The sequence below is a fragment of the Callorhinus ursinus genome, unplaced genomic scaffold, assembly GCF_003265705.2.
Source record: "Callorhinus ursinus isolate GAN/ISIS: 27379988/994484 unplaced genomic scaffold, GSC_fseal_2.0 scaffold8, whole genome shotgun sequence".
NCBI classification, from domain to species: Eukaryota; Metazoa; Chordata; class Mammalia; order Carnivora; family Otariidae; genus Callorhinus; species Callorhinus ursinus.
This window is the reverse complement of record NW_027397070.1, coordinates 12847227-12868966: the sequence shown is the minus strand read 5'-3', so window position 1 is coordinate 12868966 and position 21740 is coordinate 12847227. Positions and strand designations below refer to the sequence as shown.

Below are 21740 nucleotides of genomic sequence, written 5' to 3'. Positions count from 1 at the left end.
GGGAAAGCTCTCGGTTTTTCCCCATTGAGAATGGTACTCACTGTAGGTTTTTCATAGATGGCTTTTATGATATTGAGGTATGTACCCTCTATCCCTATACTCTGAAGAGTTTTGATCAAGAAAGGATGCTATACTTTGTCAGGTGCTTTTTCTGCATCTATTGAGAGGATCATATGATTCTTGGTCTATCTTTTGTTAATGTATCATATCACGTTGATTGATTTGCGGATGTTGAACCAACCTTGCAGCCCAGGGATAAATCCCACTTGGTCATGGTGAATAATCCTTTTAAGGTACTTTTGGATCCTATTGGCTAGTATTTTGGTGAGAATTTTTGCATCCATGTTCGTCAAGGATATTGGTCTGTAATTCTCCTTTTTGATGGGGTCTTTGGTTTTGGGATCACGGTAATGCTGGCCTCATAAAATGAGTTTGGAAGTTTTCCTTCCATTTCTATTTTTTGGAACAGTTTCAGGAGAATAGGTATTAATTCTTCTTGAAATGTTTGGTAGAATTCCCCTGGGAAGCCATCTGGCCCTGGGCTTTTGTTTGTTGGGAGATTTTTGATGACTGCTTCAATTTCCTTAGTGTTTATAGGTCTGTTTAGGTTTTCTGTTTCTTCCTGGTTCAATTTTGGTAGTTGATACATCTCTAGGAATGCATCCATTTCTTCCAGGTTATTTAATTTGCTGGCATAGAGTTGCTCATAATATGTTCTTATAATTGTTTGTATTTCTTTGGTGTTGGTTGTGATCTCTCCTCTTTTATTCATGATTTTGTTGATTTGGGTCATTTCTCTTTTCTTTTTGATCAGTCTGGCCAGGGGTTTATCAATCTTGTTAATTCTTTCAAAGAACCAGCTCCTAGTTTTGTTGATCTGTTCTGCTGTTCTTTTGGTTTCTAGTTCATTGATTTCTGCTCTGATCTTTATTATTTCTCTTCTCCTTCTGGGTTTAGGCTTTATTTGCTGTTTTTTCTCTAGCTCCTTTAGGTGTAGGGTTAGGTTGTGTATTTGAGACCTTTCTTGTTTCTTGAGAAAGGCTGGTATTGCTATATACTTTCCTCTTAGGACTGCCTTTGCTGCATCCCAAAGATTTTGAACAGTTGTGTTTTCATTTTCATTGGTTTCTATGAATTTTTTAAATTCTTCTTTAATTTCCTGGTTGACCCATTCATTCTTTAGTAGGATGCTCTTTAGCCTCCATGTATTTGAGTTCTTTCCGACTTTCCTCTTGTGATTTGAATTCTAGTTTCAAAGCATTGTGATCTGAAAATATGCAGGGACTAATCCCAGTCTTTTGGTACCGGTCGAGACCTGATTTGTGACCTAGGATGTGATCGATTCTGGAGAATGTTCCATGGGCACTAGAGAAGAATGTGTATTCCGTTGCTTTGGGATAGAATGTTCTGAATATGTCTGTGAAGTCCATTTGGTCCAGTGTGTCATTTAAAGTCTTTATTTCCTTGTTGATCTTTTGCTTAGATGATCTGTCCATTTCAGTCGGGGGTGTTAAAGTCCCCCACTATTATTGTATTGTTGTCAATGTGTTTCTTTGCTTTTGTTATTAATTGGTTTATGTAATTGGCTGCTCCCATGTTAGGGGCATAGATATTTACAATTGTTAGATCTTCTTGGTGGATAGACCCTTTAAGTAGGATATAGTCTCCTTCCTCGTCTCTTATTACAGTCTTTGTTTTAAAATCTAATTTGTCTGGGGCGCCTGGGTGGCTCAGTCATTAAGCATCTGCCTTCGGCTCAGGTCATGATCCCAGTTTCCTGGGATCGAGTCCCACATCGGGCTCCCTGCTCTGCGGGAAGCCTGCTTCTCCCTCTCCCACTCCCCCTGCTTGTGTTCCTGCTCTCGCTATCTCTCTCTGTCAAATAAATAAAATCTTAAAAAAAATAAAATAAAATAAACTCTAATTTGTCTGCTATAAGGATTGCCACCCCAGCTTTCTTTTGGTGTCAGTTAACATGGTAAATGGTTTTCCACCCCTTCACTTTCAATGTGGGGGTGTCTTTGAGTCTAAAATGAGTCTCTTGCAGACAGCATATCGATGGGTCTTGTTTTTTAATGCAATCTGATAGCCTGTGTCTTTTTTTTTTTTTTAAGATTTTATTTAATTGACAGAGAGAAAGAGAGAGAGAGACGGCGTGAGAGGGAACACAAGCAGGGGGAGTGGGAGAGGGAGAAGCAGGCTTCCAGCCGAGCAGGGAGCCCTATGCGGGGCTTGATCTAAGGACCTGAGGATCATGACCCGAGCTGAAGGCAGCCGCTTAACGAACTCAGCCACCCAGGTGCCCCAACCTGTGTCTTTTGATTGGGGCATTTAGCCCTAGCCCATTTATATTCAGGGTAACTATTGAATGATATGAAGTTAGTGCCATTGTATTGCCTGTAAGGTAACTGTTACTGTATATGGTCTGTGGTCTTTTCTGGTCTATGCTGCTTTTAGGGTCTCTGTTTGCTTAGAGGACCCCTTTCAATATTTCTTGGAGGGCTGGTTTCATGTTTGCAAATTCCTTTAGTTTTTGTTTGTCCTGGAAGCTTTTTATCTCTCCTTCAATTTTCAGTGAGAGCCTAGCTGGTTATAGTATTCTTGGCTGCATATTTTTCTCGTTTAGTGCTCTGAATATATCATGCCAGTCCTTTCTGGCCTGCCAGGTCTCTGTGGATAGGTCCGTTGCCAATCTAATGTTTCTACCTTTATAGGTTACATATCTCTTCTCCCGAGCTGCTTTCAGGATTTTCTCTTTGTCTCTGAGACTCGTAAGTTTTACTATTAGATGTCGGCGTGTTGACCTATTTTTATTGATTTTGAGAGGGCTTCTCTGTGCCTCCTGGATTTTTATGCCTTTTTGCGTCCCCACATTAGGGACGTTCTCTGCTGTAATCTACTCCAATATACCTTCTGCCCATCTATGTCTTTCTTCTTCTTCTGGGATCCCAATTATTCTAATATTGTTTCATCTTATGGTATCGCTTATCTCTCGAATTCTGCCCTCGTGATCCAGTAGTTGTTTATCTCTCTTTTTCCCAGCTTCTTTATTTTCCATCATTTGATCTTCTATATCGCTGATTCTCTCTTCTGCCTCATTTATCCTAGCAGTTAGTGCCCCCATTTTTGATTGCACCTTATTAATAGCCTTTTTGATTTCGATTTGGTTAGATTTTAGTTCTTTTATATTTCCAGGAAGGGTGTCTCTGATAACTTCCATGCTTTTTTCAAGCCCAGCTAGTATTTTTAAAATCTTGATTCTGAACTGTAGGTCCGACATCGTACTAATGTCTGTATTGAGTAGGTCCCTGGCAGACGGTACTACCTCTTGTTATTTTTGCTGAGGTGATTTCTTTCATGTTGTCATTTTGTCCAGAGGAGAATAGATGAATGAGAGAACAAAATGCTAACAGGTTAACAATGTCCCCAGAAAATATACTCTAAACAAATCAGAAAAGACCTGAAACCAGGGGAAAAGAAAGGGAAAGAAAGAAAAAAGAAAGAGAAAAAAAAGAAAAAGATAAAAACAAAAACAGAACAAAAGAAAAAAAGAATATGATCAAATATGACCAGGCTAGTGCATAGATCAGTGCCACACAGTAGATTTTGGGTGTATTTTGGTCTGTTAGAAGATAGTGCCTCCTAAAATTGTAAAGAAAGAAAGACTTATATATGTACAAAATAAGGGTTGATACAATGAAGGGATGGAAGATGACTGTAAAGATGAAAATTATAAAAGATTTTATAAAAGGAATCGATAAGTTGTTTGAAAAAAGAAAGAAGATTTAAAAAAAAAAACGAGAATGTGATCAGGCAGGAGAGTAGAACAAAGCCATACACTAGAGATATATGGTATATTTTGATCTGTTAGAAGAAACTATCTCAAAATTTTAAAGAGAGAACAACTTATATATATATGCCAAAAATAAGGGTAACTACTATGAAGGGATAGAATATGACTCTAAAAATGAAAAATAAAAAAATTTTTTTTAAAAAGGGATTGATAAGATGTTGGTTGAAAAAGGGAAAAAAAATTTCAAAAAAAAAGTTAAAAAAATTACCTTTGAAAAACTAATGAATCATGGTAAAAAAGCTATGAATTCTATGTGCAGTATTCCCCTAGCGCTGGAGTTCTCGTTCTCCATGATGGGTAGACTTGTTCTTGGCTGGCTGTTTGTGCTGATCTTCTGGGGGAGGGGCCTGTTGCTATGGTTCCCAAATGTCTGCCTGAGGCAGAATTGCCCCGCCCTTGTGATTCCGGGCTAAGCAATCTGCTCGGGTTTGCTCTCGGGAGCTTTTGTTCCCTGTAAGCTCTCGGTACAGCTTTCGAGGATGAGAGTGAAAATGGTGGCCTCCCAATCTCAGTCCAGAGGAGCCCAGACCTTCGGGCCCTGCTCCTCAGTGCGCCCCCAGAGAAAAGCAGTCAATCACTCCCGTGTCCCCAATCTCCGGCCGCACTCCGTGCTCACCAGGCCTGTGACTGAGCGTTTCTATCTGTGGCACTCGGCCGGTGTGGAGTCTCCAAACCTAGCAGATTCCTGCTGTGCACTCCCACGCCGCTCCTCCTGGGGGAGGAAGGGGGTCTACCCGGCTCTGCCACTTGTTGGGTCCCTGCTGGAGGCGCAGTGGCCCGACTGGGCCGCGGATCACAGTTTATGGCCACCCCGACCTGAAAGCCCGCGCCTTGGTCCGTCTCTGCAGCTGGCTTCCCCGCTCTGATACCTGGGAGCTCTGCTGCACTCAGGCACCCCCGGTCTTTCTGTGACCCCGAGGGTCCTGAGACCACACTGTCCCGCGAGGGTTCCGCCTCCCGCTTAGCCACTGGAGTGACATCCCTCAGCGGAGCCAACTTCTAAGAGTTCCGATTTTGTGCTCCGTGGCTCTATCACTTGCTAGAAGCGGCAGAGGCCCCCTCCCCCACCATGTCTCCTCCCGAATATCGCCTCGGATTCACTTCTCCACACGTCCTATCTTCCAGTAAGTGGTCGCTTCTGTGTTCAGAGAGTTGTTGCTACTCTCTTCGCTCTCCTGTTGAGTTCGTAGGTGTTCAGAATGGTTTGATCGCCATTCAGCTGAATTCCTGAGACCAGAGGAAATCCAGGTCTCCTACTCCTCTGCCTTCTTGCTCCGCCCTCTTTTGTTAATTTTTGTTCCTTTTATTTCCTTTTTTCTACTTTTCTTGATTTCCTTTTTTTAACTAGCTAATTAATTTTAGTCTCACATTTTTCTCATTTGAACTTCCTTGAGGCTATTAATTTACCACTCAGTACTATTTTAGCTTCGTTCTACAAATTTTGTTATATAGCATTTTTGCTGTTACCCACTTGTATTTTCTAATTTTCATGTTAATACCTTCTTTGACCTATGAGTTATTTAGCAATTTGTATCTTCCAAACAGAGTTTCCTGATCTTCCTTTTTCTTACAAATTTCTGATGTGATTCTTTGGACAGAGAATATAGTTTGTACGATCCTAGTTGTTTAAAATGTATTGAAACTTATGGTTCAGTTTGTAGTCCGTTTTCATAAATGTCCTGTATGATTGAAAAGAATGTATGCTTCTCTGTTGAGTTCAGTGATCATTAGAGCCTGAACTTTTCTATATCTTACTTAATGTTTTTGGTCAGCTTGACCTCACAGTTATGAGAGGGGTGTGTTAAAATCTTATACTCTGACAGTGATTTGTCAGTTTCTTCCTTTGTATCTCCATAGATTTTTCTTTGTATATTTTGAAGATGTATAATTGATAATTAAGTACATACAAGTTTATAATTTATACCTCAGTGTGAATTATTTTATTTATGGTCCTTCTTATCTGTGGAAATTATTTTTGCTTAGAGTCTATTGTATTTACTATTTGTAGATTTACATCACTCCCTTTTTATTAAGAACTAGCATCTGGGGCATCTGGCTGGTTTAGTAGGTAGAGCGTGGGACTCTTGATCTCGTGAGATCAAGCCCCACATTAAAAAAAAAAAGTACTAGGCTCATGTATTTTTAAAATAATCTTTTAATTTTTAACCCTTTTATATCATTAGATTTTGCATGTCTCTTGTAAATATGGTTTGATTTTTAAAAATCTTTGTCTTTATAAAGTGTTGAAGGAATATCTGATGATCTATAGAATATAAGGGGATGGAGGACCTAGGGTGACTGGGTTTTTTGTCTTGGGCAACTAGGTGCATGGTGTGAACCTTCACTAAAGAAGGAGCATTCTAGAGAAGGAACAGGTTTGGGGCAAAGGTTTGGGGAAAAGTAATGAGATCAGTTTTAAACCAACTGACACCTGGAGCATATCCAAGTGAAGGTATCCAATGGGGAGATGGATGTAAGGTTCTGGGAGAGGGAAGTTGGGATTGGTAATCCAGATTTGGAAGTCACTGGCAAACCTCTTGTACATGAAGCCATAAGATGAATGAAGGGGGGGAAATCGGAGGGGGAGACGAACCATGAGAGACTACGGACTCTGAGAAACTAACTGAGGGTTCTAGAGGGGAGGGGGTGGGGGGATGGGTTAGCCTGGTGATGGGTATTAAAGAGGTCACGTACTGAATGGAGCACTGGGTGTTATACACAAATAATGAATCATGGAACACTACAGCAAAAACTAATGGTGTATGGTGATTAACATAACATAATAAAAAAAAAAGTGACCAGTAATAACCAGTTATATTTTACTGTATTTAGTGTCGGGGTATTTTTTATATAAACCACGCACATGTAAACATTAAAAGACTCTTTTTTTGTTTATATTGTTTGGGGTCTGCTTCTGTTATTAATATGAACATTTTCCAATAAGTCTAATCATTCTTCTACAACATTGTTTTTAATGGCTGCTGTACAATCCCAATACATAGACACCCATCAGTTATTGAAACCATTACCTATTGATAGTTATAAAAATTTTGCTGTTAGATACAATGCTGAAGTGAGTATCTTGATGTATAAAATCTTTGTGTACATGCATAAATATTTCCTAAAAATAAATTCCTGGAATAAAAAAAAAAAAGTGAATGAGGTCAGCCTGGGAAAACAGGAAGGTCATGAAGAGAAGGCCAAGGACAAAGACCTGTGAGCACAAGCAAGGGGAGCTGGCAAAAAAGACCGGCAGGGCAGTCAGAGTGGGAAGGTGAGCCGGCCTTTTATTAAACTTCCTTGTGAATAAAAAGAAAAATCTTTGTCCTTTATCTGGAATATTTATATTTATTATAATTACTGATATGTTTGGATTTACTGATACTGTCATATTTTGTTCTTTCTTTTTTTTACCATATCTGTATTTCTTTTGTTACATTATTGTCTTATTTTTTCTTTCCTTATGAATTGATGTTTTCTCATTTTGTATCCTTTTCCTGTCACTTGGTTCGAAAGTTATACTTTATTCCTTTTTCTTTAGTGATTACTATATAAATTTTAACATATATACTTCATTTCCCAAGGTTTAAAGTTTTTTTTTTTTTACCTTTTTTGTAATCAGTATAAGGAGCTTGATCCTTATTACTCTAATTTCTGCCTTCCACCCCACTTAACATATGGTTATTATCAAATCAGTTCTATTTTGCAGGTTTGTGTTTAACTCCAGTATTATTGTTTTGTGCATTCAGTGTTGATTTACATTTAGTTATGTGGTTTATCACTTTCTGTGATTTTGATGTCTTCCATCTCAGATCTTTCATTTAGAATCACTTTCCTCTGCTTGAATGAAGTTCATCATTTAGAATTTTATTCTAGTGAATGTCCATTGATATCAAATACTTACAAATTTTTGCCTGTCCGAAAATGTCTTTATTTTTGAAAGACTTTTTCAGTTGGACATAGACTTCTAGATTGACAATTATTTTCACCCAGCACATTTTAGATGCTCAGATACTTTCCCACCATTTTTTGGTTTACATTGTTGCTGTTGAGATGTCAACCAGCAGTTGAACTAATAAATTAATTATCTTTTCTCCACCTCTTTTTTTTTTTTTTAAAGATTATTTATTTGAGAGAGAGAGAGCGCATGAGAGAGAGAGCACAAGGAGGGAGAGCAGCACTGCTGAGCAGGGTGCCTGACAGGGTGCTCAATCCCAGGCCCTGGGATCGTGACCTGAGCTGAAGGCAGACGCTTAATGCAGAGCCACCCTTCTCTGGCTCTTTTTTATATCTTTTTTTAGTATTTGGCATTTTACATTTTACTGTGGTGTGTCCAGGTCTGGATTTCCTTTTATTTATTCTTTAGGGGATATTTGAGGCATATTTCATTAATGGATTAATATATTTTGACAATTCTGGAAAATTTTCAGCCATTATCTCTTTAAATATTGCCTCTGTCCCATTTTTTTCTTGTCTTTCCAGGACTCTGACAAGATGTATGTTAGACCTTTTCACTTTATACATGTCTGTTAATCTCAAGTTCATATTTTCCATCTCTTTGTCTGTCTGTCCTACATTCTGGGTACTTCCTTTTTAATTACAACTGCTTCTGGAAGTTGGCCCGTCTGCTCAGTTTTTGTCTCTTGTTCTTTACTTATATTTTATTTATACTAAGCATAGTTATTTTATATTGACTGATCATTCTAATATTCCTGAGGTCTTTGTAGATCTGATTCTGCCATATATGCTTTCTCATGGTGCTCTATTCTCTAAATGTTCTTCACAGTAGTTTTTTATTTCAGAAATTTAGAATTTAGAATTTTGATTCTGAGCTTTTGTATCTTAATGACTTTATTTGCTGGTTTGGTTGGTTAAAGGTTAATTCCTTCAGAGAGGAGTTGCATTTCCTTCTTCTAAATGCAAAGAGACACTACCAACCTCTCATTAAACTGAATTCTTGATTTGAAGTTCAAGCCAGCCACATAATATGAACACAGAGTATAAACCTCTGTTACGGCTAGCTTTTAGTTCTAGTGTCTCTAAGGAGGTTTTTGTTGTTATTGTTATCTCTTCTCCATTTAGGTATGGGCAGTTTACCTTACTAACTTTTAATGGGTTGGGTTTATTTAATTCAGCATCTCACTGACAATATGTACTCCTTTGAAAATACAACTTTGTTTAGAGTTTTACTGTTGTTCTCCCTGCTTTGCCACAATAGGTCAATGGAAACCAAAGTAATTGGTGCCACTCAAAGTGAAAGTCAGCTTTATTGCTCCCAGTAAAACCTGAGTTTGGATTTCATATAGGTTTTTATTTTTGAATATTTTTTTCCTGCCTTTTGGCTCATCAGTGCATTTAAGATTAAATTTATCTTTTAATCTGCCATTTTGTCTTTTCAATCAAAAGGTTGGTTGGGTTACCTAGTCCACCATAGTCTTGGAAGCAGTTCTCCTGTCATTGAGTTTTTAATCATGCCCCTTATATTTTAATTTTTAAAATTTGCGTTTGGTGGTTTTTCCACTTTTTGCTGTGGCTCATTCATTCTTTATTCATATTTATTTTCATTTTCTTAATTAAAACATATTAAAAATACTGATTTTATAGTCCTTATTCCACTAATTCCACTAACTTAAGTTTTTACAGTTTGGGCTTTTTGTTGTTTCTGTTTATTTACCCTTGTTTGTTTTGGATTTTTGTAATATGGACTTAGATTTCTTTGGATTTTGTGGGAATTACTTTGAAACCTGGGTTGAAAGTTGTGTTCCTCCAGAGAGGAATTGCTCTTGCTTCTCCAGGTATTTGGTGGTCCTGTCAACCTTGGTTTATGTTATTTATGTTATTTATTTATTTATTTATTTTTAAAATTTTTAAGTAAGCTCTGTGCCCAGTGTGGGGCATGAATTCATGACCCCGAGATCAAGAATTGCATGCTCTACCAAATGAACCAGCAGGCACCCCAGTCTTGGTTTACTTGAAATTAGAATTTTCAGCTTATGATTCTTCCTGCTTTGCAGTACTCCAACTTATGTGATGGCCAGCCTGAGAATATGAACTTGAAGGAAAGGCTATTCTTCCCTTGTATTCCCCTACCCATATCAGTAGACAAGTTTCATCACTGACTCTTCTCTGGAGTTGAGTGTTTTGCCTTCCCCTTCTAGCTTGCCTTTGTATTGAGTTTGTAGCCTTCACTGGTGTCAGTTTTACATGTAGGACTCTGATCTGTCCCTCCCATCTGTACAGGTGGCTATTTAAGCCAATAGTCTGTAGGCTCTCCAAGGCAGCAGCCAGGAGCTTCATTGCTCACTTGCCTGTCTGGATTAATACTCACCTTTTGTTCTAGACTCAGAATATCCTTAGAAGCTGAACCATTAATTTAAAAAGGTATATTGTATTTTTTTTAGATATTTTATGCAGGAATATTTCAGGATATCTTAAAATGATATTGCTGGGAACAGAATTTCTCTGAGATGTTTTTATTCTGATAATTATTTTTATTTATTTTGTTTAGAGAGGGATGGGGGCTGAGGGGCAGAGGGAAAGGGAGAGAGGCATCTCAAACAGGCTCTAGGCCCAGTGCAGAGCCCAATGAGGGGCCTGATCCTGCAACCCTGAGATCATGACCTGAGGGGCGCCTGGGTGGCTCAGTTAAGCATCCAACTCTTGATTTTGGCTCAGGTCATGATCTCAGGGTTGTGAGACTGAGACCCATGTTGGGCTCCACGCTGGGCCTGGAGCCTGCTTGAGATTCCCTCTCTCCCTTTCCTTCTGCCCTTTGCCCCTGCTTGTATTCTCTAAAATAAATGAATAACTCTTTTAAGAAAAAGTGATTTTCAAGGTAAAACTTAAGGAAAAATAAATTTTAGGATGGTGACACCAATGAATCATTGATGTTTTGAAAAGGGATCAATTTCTAAGATTAGATTGTCGTAGGGAAGCTTTTTTACCTGCTTAGTATTACTGATAAATTTTCAAAAATTGAGAATTTGTGAAATATTTCTTTTTATTTTGAAGGTTCATATGTTTCACAATATAATATAGATAAAAATACTTCCCATTAATTATCAGGGATATGGCCATATAATGACTTTGCCCTTAGGAGGCCCAGCTAGAGCACAAGTCTTTCTATAGGAAATAAGTTTAGTAGAAATATGTTTACTTAACATTTCTCAAATAATTCCATTCACATAGCTTTCACAGTTATTATTTTCCCTATCTTAACTTTTGTTCTTCAGCCTTCCTTTCTTCTCTACCCTTTTCCCCTTTTTTTACCTGCTACTCATCTCATCCTTTAGATCACAACTTAAATATGATTACACCAGAGAAGTCTTCCATGACCACCTTCATCCACCCACTCAAAGACAGATGCACCCGCATGCATTTGCGCACACACACACACACACACACACACACGTAGTAAGTACGTCCTTATGATGTTTTTGAAAATTGTCCTCTTCTTCATAGTACCTCTTCTGAGTTTTATATTTATTATAAAAAGTTACTTTTAAAATTCTGATCTTTCCTGCTACCCTCCATGAATGCTTCTCTTATTCATTTATCATTGTGTCCTTAGTGCCTGGTATAGACTAGGCACCTAGTAAATATTTGGTGAATGAATCAAGAAGTTCTGTTACTGTTGGGGCACCTGGGTGGCTCAGTTGGTTGAGCATCCGACTCTTGATTTCAGCTCAGGTCATGATCTTAGGGTCTTGAGATCGAGCACTGTGTCTGGCTCTTTGCTGGGTGTGGAACTTGCTTGGTATTCTCTCTCTCCCTCTTCCTCTGCCCTTCCCCCAGTTCTTGCATGGATGCTCGCTCTCTCTCCCTCTCTCAAAAAAAAAAAAAAGGAAGAAGAATAAGTTCTGTAACTGTTGAGTGCCAGGTACTTTATTATTGCTACCTGAGGGCTAACATTTATTTCTAGAAGCTAAGTCTTCAGATAATTTGTTAACCATAGTTGATGATGTTATTTTAGGGCCAGTATAATGATTCTGAGTTCTGTTTCAGATGAAGGTATTTATATTGTTATGTGTATTTAAAATGAAGATTTAACTATAAAGCATAAATCCCCAAATCATTTGAAATGATAAAATTTTTCTCCATATCCAATAGAATAGGCATAGATGCACTGCAGGCATTAACCCCCTATTTTATAAGTAAACCCAGTGTACTTTATGTTGTCATTACTTGGAGACTACAATGAGGAGCCCTCACGTATTTTGATATGAGGTAAATATAACACATCAATAGTCTAACCTTTAAGAACACAGATTTTATATATAGGTATTATATATATATAATTTTTTTTCCCAAAGTCATGTTAAGGCAGTGGATCACAAACTGTGGTCTTAGGCTTCTGGGAAGTTTCCAGGACCTTTTCAGGTCCATGAGGTCAAAACTGTTTTCAAGACAGTACTAAGATTTTACTTACTTTTTTCCACTGTCATTTTCTCACAAGTGTAGGATGAAGTTTTCCAGAGGTACCTGATATGTGATATTGTATTAGATTGAATGAAGAAGCAAGCAGATAAGAGAATCAAACCATCTTTTATTAAGCTAAAAATTAAAGATGTTTGCAAAAATGTCAAGCAATGTTACTCTTATTTTAGAATAACTTACTCTTGTAAACATCTGGTAGAGTAGAGGTTCTGAGACCATTGCTTTACGAAGACAAAAAATTCCCAGGTCTACTAAATGCTCACTGTACTTCATTAAATCTTAAAAGAATGTGTCCATCACAATCTGGGTTGATTAATAATAACAGAATATTAAAAATATTGGAAACCACCATGTTTTGTTACTGTTTTTCACTGAAGAAGAGAGTTGCAGCTACCAGTAAATCACATCTATTGGCAAAGCCAATTGTTAGAAAACTGGATCAGATTATCTTAAACTAATACCATTAAATATTGGATTTTTCTTTCTCCTCTTGTTTTGATTCGTTCTCCATGTAGTTTTTGGTTGTGTAGTAGTTTTATGGTCATAGAATCAGAACTGGGATGACCTCATGCAGGTCTATCTACAGACAGAAAATTTGCTGAATACATAAATTCAGAAATATTTTTTGAATGATAACTTGCCTTATTTTCAGTTAATATTGGGATCTGAGTGGTGCTTCTTCATAGGGATAAGGTGCTGACGTATGGATTTAATATTCTGGTTTGTGTGACAGTTATTTCTCGTCGTAAATGTATAAATTGGCACTCTGGTTTTTATGTATCAGTTTTTTTTTTAAAGATTTTATTTATTTTAGAGAGAGAAAGCATGAGAGGGGGGAGGGTCTGAGGGAGAAGCAGACTCACTGCTGAGCAGGGAGCCCGATGTGGGGCTCGATCCCGGGACTCCAGGATCATGACCTGAGCCGAAGGCAGTCGCTTAACCAACTGAGCCACGCTATGTATCAGGCACCCTATGTATCAGTTTTTTTAGCCATGGCTAATATCAGTCTTTCCTTAAGATCCATATTTAGTGTGTTGGCAAAATCAGACTTTGGGGCTTATAAGGACAAGGGTTATATATACTCTGGGCTTTAGTAAATTCATCAAGCCACTTGGAATATCATGTGACAGTTTATGAATTAATAAATATCTTAGCTCTAGAGATTACTAATATTTTTTAAATGATTAAACTTTGTTTTAGATCAGTTTTAGGTTCACAGCAAAATTGAGCAGAAACTGCAGAGGGTTTCCATGCCAATTTTAAAAAGTTCATTTTTTCAGTATCTGAGAATAGAATTTCTTTGAGATTGAGATTTTTTCTTATACCTTGAACCTTTTTAAGGAAGGCTGAGTTGTTGCTAGAATTATAAAACAAATATTCTAAGAGCAGACAGTGATGATCCAAATCATGCCATTGACCATTAGGCTGCTAGAATATGAGAGTGAGAATTTTGGAATGGATTTGTTAGATGAAAGAAAGGAGCAAGTAATGTAGATTGCTAGGGAATTAATAATAATAAATAAATAAAAGGATTGCCAAACTACATTAAATATCCTGTTGATATTATACATTAACTTTTCATCATTATCTTGGAAAGCTGATTTTCTTGGCTAGTTTCTTTCAGATAAAATAGTCATTTGAGCCCATTATTATTATTAAATACACCTACTGATAGCCGTATAGGAGGAAGTGCCAGGCTTTGGGGTAAAGGTCTTGTGACTTTTAGAGTTGAAATTAATAAATACTGGTTGTAAAAGGAAAAATTAAAAGCAATTTAATTCCTTTTTTTTTTTTTTTGTAAAGAGAAAGTCCAGTGAAAATGTTAACACATGAACACAAATATGCATGATGAAAGGAATTTGGGTCGTGAGCTGGAGTACTTTTACTGTTTATTTTTGCCTGTCTGAATTGTATAAAAAAGTTTTTTTATTGTGAAAATGTAGTATTTTTGTGATGAAGAGAATATTTACTTTTTTTTAAAAGTTAAGGCAACCCAGAAAGTACATAAAGGAAAGAATAATTGTAAGGTATTCTTTTTAATTATTTAAGTATTTTGCCTTATTTAACTTATTTAACATTATTTATTGTATGTAAAATGAAATAAAGCTGTATCAGTTTTTCTTATGTGTTTATAGTTGCCTTTTTCATGTAATTTGTATTACTTCTTGGAATCAGATTTAATTTTTAATTTAACTCATCGAAATTTATTTCAATAGTAATCTAAAAACAATGTTATAAAACTATGATTTATTATGAAAAGTGATATTTACATTGAGCTTTGTAGGAGTATAGTTATTTCATGAAACATGGAATATTTTCATTCTGAGATAGTACAAGTGAAACAAATCTTTGCTCTTGTACTTGAAATCCATGTCTATCTACCAAAAGCATTTCTTCCTTTTTTTTTTTTTAATATTTTATTTTTAAGTAATCTCTACACCCAATGTAGGGCTTGAACTCCTGACCCTGAGATCAAAAGTTGCATGCTCTTTTGACTGAGCCAGCCAGGCACCCCTGCTGAAAGTATTTCTATGTCCATATATTTACAAATTTTTTGGAAACAAAAGGCTTTTTCTGACCTTGGATTGGTTGACTTTTAACTCTTTAAAAATCATTTATATCATACTTTATAACAAGATAAAAATGTATGTATTAGTGGTTTGTGGCAAAGTGAAATGTATAATTATGTGTGTTCTCTTTTTTTTTCACTAGGCATTTTTATTACCAATTTGTGAAGCAGCAGCTATGAGAAAAGTGGTAAAAGTATATCAAGAATGGATCCAGCAAGAAGAAAAACCTTTGTTTATGCAAGAACCAGAAGAAATTGTGATCTCTTCTTCGGACTTACCTTGTATTGACAATGTCACAGACCATGTTATTTCAGTGGAAGAAGGAGAAAAGAGAGAAGAGGTAAACTTATATGACTTAACATATTTTAGTATACGTTTAATAGATTTTCACAAAAGTGTAATAATATGTTGAGATACATATACATAATGGGAAGTTAAAGATACCTTTTAGTATATTTTGCAACATAGGTAATACAACAGTTACCACAGTACTCTGTCCTAATGCTCTTTGATGTCACAACTTTAAAAAATTACTCTTGAGATTGTGTACTGATTCTTTAATTCATTGTATAGATCAAAATTAGATGCCATTTTAAAAGGTGTAATATTTGAGACTGTTAGGAGGATGGCAGAGTATATGCAGATCCTGAGCTCACCTCTCCCCACAAACACAGCAAGACTGCAACTACATAAAAAGGAACTCTGACTGAGAAAGACCTGAAGACTAGGAGACCAGCTCTTGCACAGCTAAAGATAAAAAGAAAAAGCCACAGGGTGCCTGGCTGGCTCGGTTGGTAGAGTGACTCTTAATCTCCGGGTTGTGAGTTCAAGGCCCATGTTGGGCATACAGCTTACTTAAAAAAAAAAAGGGGTGGGGGGGAAGCCACCTTGAGAAGGGTAAAGTGTGACAGAGATGAGGTCAGGTTGGGAACCAAACCCCCAGTCTGGTGACCCACAAGTGATTTGATGTCGCAGGCCCAGAGATCCTACCTGAGAAGCAAGGGATTTAAGCACCCTGTCATACATCCCCGCTGTAGAGATCTGCACAGGAAAAATGAGACCTCCCCACAACATCTGGCTTTGAAAATCAGCAGAGCTGAACTTCAGGAGCTTTGAAAATCATTGAAGCTTAACTCTGGGACAACCAGGGGGCTATAGGAAACAGACAGTGCTCCTGAAGGCCCCACCCACAATTTCACACACTCTGAGATCCAGCACAGAGACAGTAGTTTGCAGAGCTTTGAGTTTGAGATGTACATGAAGGATATTTTTTGACTGAATCAAAAGTATACCAGAGGGAATCAACAACTGGGGAGAGGGTACAGAAGAATGGATCAGTGATCTGGAAGACAGAATGGTGGAAATACCCAAGCTGAGCAGCAAAAGAAAAAAGAATTTTATATAAGATAGGGTGAGGGACTTCTGGGGCAACATCAGAAGTATTAACATTTGCATTATAGGGGTCCCAGAAGAAGGGAGTGAGAAAGGGGCAGAAAACTTATTGAAGGAAAAACAGCTGAGAACTTTCCCAAACTGAGAAAGGAAACAGACATCCAGGCTCAGGAAGCATAGATAGCCCCAAATAAGATGAACCCAAAGATGTCCACATAGGAATTAAAATGTCGTAAGTTATATAGAATTTTAAAAGCAGCAAGAGAAAAGCAACTTCCATACAAGGGAACACTTACAAGACTCTCAACTGAGTTTTGAGCAGAAACTTCGCAAGCCAGAGGGAATGGCATGATGTATTTAATGTACTCTAAGGAAAAACCTACAGCCAAGAATACCCAGCAAGGTTATAATTCAGAACTGGAGATACAGAGTTTCTCAAACAAAAGTTAGAGGTGTTCATCACCACTGCACCAGCCTTATAGGAAATGTTAAAGTGACTTCTTTATGCAGAAAAGAAAAAGCCATAACTAGAAGTAAAAAAATTATGAAAGAAAACATTTCCCTGGTGTTAAAAAGTAGGGGAGGGACAGTAGAGTACTCCCCAAGCTGAGAAGACACTTTGAGACTGGAAATCAAAGAAGGCAGCTTCCATACGGTTTACAGAGTTTTGTTCAGGGTAGCTTGTTGATGAGGTGATCAGGCAGATGAGGATCCAGGTGCTGTACAGCTGTCCTCCACAAAGTCTAGACCTTAGTCTGTAGATTTTATAGAGCAAGAGATATGCAGAAGGGCATTACTATGTGATGAGAGGGTTCACATGCACTTAATTGACAGTTGACCTTTTAATTGGATCGTGTGGTGTCACCTGTGCATCAGGAAGGATAAAGACTGCATCATCTCTAACAGATTCATGGGCAGTCAAAGCAAGCTTCCCCCATCCCAGCCTTGGCAGGTATTTCTAACATATGTATCTTAATCTCCAAGGGCCTGGAACATGCATCCCCAAGAGAGGTCACCAAGCAAATAAAAACAAGATGGAGGGCCAACAGTGGAGTCAGTATTGTCAGCACTTCTACAACTGGAAAAAGCAAACATATAATAAAGGAAGTAGGTCAGTCACTTAAAAAGCTAGCATGAAGGTTAAAAGAAAAAAGTAGTAAAGTCAACTATATTTACAGTAACTAGGTAAAGGAAACACAAAATAAAAGCATGTAAAATGTGCCAGACACATAATATGTGGCGAGGGGGAGGTAAAAATGTAGTCCAATTAGAATGTGTTTGAACTTAAGTGATCATCAACTTAAAATAGATGACTAACACATAGGGTGTTATACATAAACCTTAACGGCAATCACAAACAAAAAAACCTGTAATAGGTCCCCCAAAAATAAAGGAATCCAAGCACAAAACTGAAGATAGTCATCAAATCACAAGAGAAGACAGCAAGAAAGAAGAAAGGAACATAGAAGAATTACAAAAACAGCTAGAAAACAATGAACAAAATGGCAGTAAATATATACCTATCAATAATTAATGTACATGGACTAAATGTTGAATCAAAAGTCATAAAGTAATTGAATAGATTAAAAAAAAAAAACACCCATCAGTATGCTACCTACAAGACACGTACAGACCGAAAGTGATGGGATAAAAAAGATACTCTATGCAAATGGGAATGATCAGTAGAGCTGGGGTAGCAATACTTGTATCAGACACGATAAAGACTGTAAAAGAGACAGAGAAGGGCATTACATAATGAAGGGAGCAATCCAACAAAAGAATATAATATTTGTAAATATATATGCATCTAGCATGAGAGCATCTAAATATATAAAGCAGATATTTAGAGAAATTGACAGTAATACCATAATGGTAGGGAACTTTAACACCCCACTTACATCAATGGATAGATTGTCCCGACAGAAAATTAATAAAAAAATAGTGGCTTTGTTTGAGACATTAGATCAGATGGGCTTAAGCAAATATGTACAGAACATTCCATCTAAAAACAGGAGAATACGCATTTTTTATAATGCACATGGAACATTCTGCAAGATAGGTCACATATTAGGCCACAGAACAAGTCTCAGTAAATTTAAGAAGATCAAAATCATATCAAGCGTCTTTTCCAACCACAATATTTATAAAACTAGAAATAAATTAGAAGGAAAAAACTGGAAAAAACACAAAGACATAGAGAATAAACAACATGCTACCAAATAAGCAATGGGTCAGTGAAGAAATTAAAAAAAAAATACCTTAAGGTAAATAAAAATGAAGACATTACTAAATCTTTGGGACACAGCAAAAGCAGTTCTAAGAGAGAAGTTTATATAAATACAGGCCTACCTGAATAATCAAGAAAAATCTCAAGTGAACAATCTAACCTTATACCTAAAAGAACTAGAAAAAGAAGAACAAAGCCCAAAATTAGTAGCAGGAAGTAATAAAGATCAGAGGAAAAATAAATGAAACTGGCTGACTAAAAATACAATAGAAAAGATTGATGAAACTAAGAGCTGGTTCTTTGAAAAGATAAACAAAATTGACAGAACTTTAGCCAGACTTGTCAAGAAAAAGAGAGAGGACCCAAATAAATAAAATCAGAAATGAAGAAGTAGTAACAACCTATACAATAGGAATACAAAGGCTTATAAGAGACTACTACAAAAAATTATATGCCAACAAGTGGAACAGCCTAGAAAAAGAATAAATTCCTAGAAACATACAGTATTCCAAAACTGAATCAGGAAGAAATAGAAAATCTGAACAGGACAATTACTAGTAATGAAATTGATTTTGGTAATCAAGAAACTCCCAACAAACAAAAGTCCAGGACAAGATAGGTTTACAGTTAAATTCCATCAGGCATTTAAGGAAGAGTTGATACCTGTTTTTCTCAAACTTATTCCAAAAAATCGAAGAGTAATGAAACCTTCCAAATACATTCTATGAGGCTAGCATTACCGATACCAAAACCAGACACAGATGCTACAAAAAAAGAAAACTATAGACCAATATCCTTGATGAATATAGATGCAAAAATCCTCAACAAAATATTAGCAAATTGCATTCAGAAATATATTAAAAGAATCATTCACTACGTTCAAGTGGGATTTATTCTGGAGATGTAGGGATGGTTGAGTATTTGCAAATCAGTCAACATGATACACCATATTAACAAAAGGAAGGGTAAAAACCATATGATCATTTCAGTAGATGCAGAAAAAGCACTTGACAAAATTCAACATCCATTTATGATAAAAACTCTCAACAAAGTGGGTTTAGAGGTAACATACTTTAATAAAGACCATATATGAAAAACCCATGGCTGACATCATACTCAGTGTGAAAAACTGAGAGCATTTCCTCTAAAATCAGGAATAAGGCAAGGATGTCTACTCTTATCACTTTTATTCAGCATAGTATTGGAAGTCCTAGCCAAAGCAATCAGATAAAAAGAAATAAAAGGCATCCAAATTATTATTATTATTTTTTAAAATTTTATTTATTTATTTGATAGAGCAGGAACACAAAGAGGGGAGTGAGAAAGGGAGAAGCAGGCTTCCCGCCGAGCAGCGAGCCCAATGTGGGGCTTGATCCCAGGACGCTGGGATCATGACCCGAGCCGAAGGCAGACGCTTAACGACTGAGCCACCCAGGGGCCCCAAAGCATCCAGATTATTAAGGAAGAAGTAAAATTGTCACTATTTGCAAATAACATAGGGTTATACATAGAAAACATTAAAGATTCCACACAAAACTGTTTAATAAATTCAGTAATGTCACGGTATACAAACTTAATATACTGAAATCTGTTGCATTTCTATACATTAATAACAAAGTAGCAGAAAGAGAAATTAAGAAAACAATTCCATTTACAATTGTGCCAAAAAGAATAAAATACCTAGGAATAAATTTCACCAGTGAAGTGAAAGACCTGTACACTGAAAACTGTAAGACATTGATGAAAGAAATTGAAGAAGACACAATGGAAAGATATACCATGCTCATGGATTGGAAGAATTAACATTGTTAAAATGTCCATACTTTCCAAAGCAATCTACAGATTCAGTGCAATCCCTGTCGGAATACCAGTAGCAATTTTCACAGATTTTCTAAAATTTGTATGGAACCACAAAATACTTTCAACAGTCAAAGCAATCCTGAGAAAGAAGAACAAAGCTGGAGGTAATTCAACATATACTATATACTTCCCTGATTTCAAACTATACTACAAAGTTGTAGTAATCAAAACAGTATGGTAATTGCACAAAAGAGACACATAGATCAGTGGAACAGGACAGAGAATCCAGAAATAAACTCACCCTTATTTGGTCAATTAATTATTGACAAAGGTGGCAAAAATATACAGTGGAGTAAAGACTGTGTCATCAATAAGTGGTGTGGGAAAACTGGACAGCTCCATGCAAAAGAATGAAACTGGACCACTTTCTTACACTGTACACTAAAATAAACTCAAAATGGGTTAAAGACCTAAGTGTAAGACCTGATAAAGACAAATAAAAATACCATATGATCAGCACTGTAAGACTCCTGAAAGAAAACATAGGCATTAAGCTCTTTGACAGCTGTCTTAGTAATGTATTTTTGAATCCTCCTCATGCCAGGGCAACAAAAGCAAAAATAAATGGTTGGGACTACATCAAACTGAAAAGCTTTTGCATAGCAAAGGAAACCATCAGCAAAACAAAAATGCAACCTATTGAATGGGAGAATGTATTTGCAAATGATATATCCAGTAAGGGGTTTATATCCAAAATACATAAAGAACTCCTACAACTCTGCACCAACTAAACAATCTGATTAAAACATGAACAGAGAATCTGAATAGACATTTTTCGAAGAAGCGTACAGGGCCAACAGACACATGAAAAGATGCTCAACATCACTAATCATCAGGGAAATGCAAATCAAAACTACAGTGAGATACCTCCTCACACCTATCAGAATGGTCGTATCAAAAAACAAAACAAAACAAAAACAAGTGTTTGTGAGGATGTGGAGAAAAGAGAACTCTTGTGTCCTGTTGGTGAGAATGCAAACTATTGCACTCTGGAAAACAGTTGGAGATTACTCATAAAATTACAAATAAAAATACCATATGATCAGCAAATCCACTTCTGAGTATTTAGCTGAATGGAAACACTAATTCAAAAAGATATATGCACTCCTGTGTTCTTTGCAGCATCATTTATAGTAGCCAAGATATGGAAATAACTAAGTGTCCCATCAGTAGATGAATGGAAAAAGAAAATGTTCTGTCTCTCTACACACACGCACACACACACACATACACACACTTAGACATTACTTAGCCCTGAGAAAGAATGAAATCTTGCCATTTGTGACAACATGGATGGACCTAGAGGGCATTATGCTCAGTGAAATAAGTCTGGGAAAGAAATACCATATGATCTCACTTATATGCAGTTTATAAAAAAATAAATGAAGAATAAAATAGGAAT

At 36.7% G+C, this 21740-nt stretch overlaps 1 protein-coding gene across 3 annotated transcripts in view; it reads left to right on the top strand.

Annotated features, from left to right (window-relative positions):
* The window catches only part of RALGAPA1 (Ral GTPase activating protein catalytic subunit alpha 1), a 253647-nt gene that overhangs the window by 61679 nt on the left and 170228 nt on the right, over window positions 1-21740 (top strand). For all 3 annotated transcript variants that reach the window (XM_073895099.1, XM_073895100.1, XM_025870163.2), the window contains exon 11: window positions 15002-15199. In XM_073895099.1, coding sequence (XP_073751200.1) covers window positions 15002-15199 — 198 coding nt within the window. The remainder of the gene's footprint in view (window positions 1-15001; window positions 15200-21740) is intronic.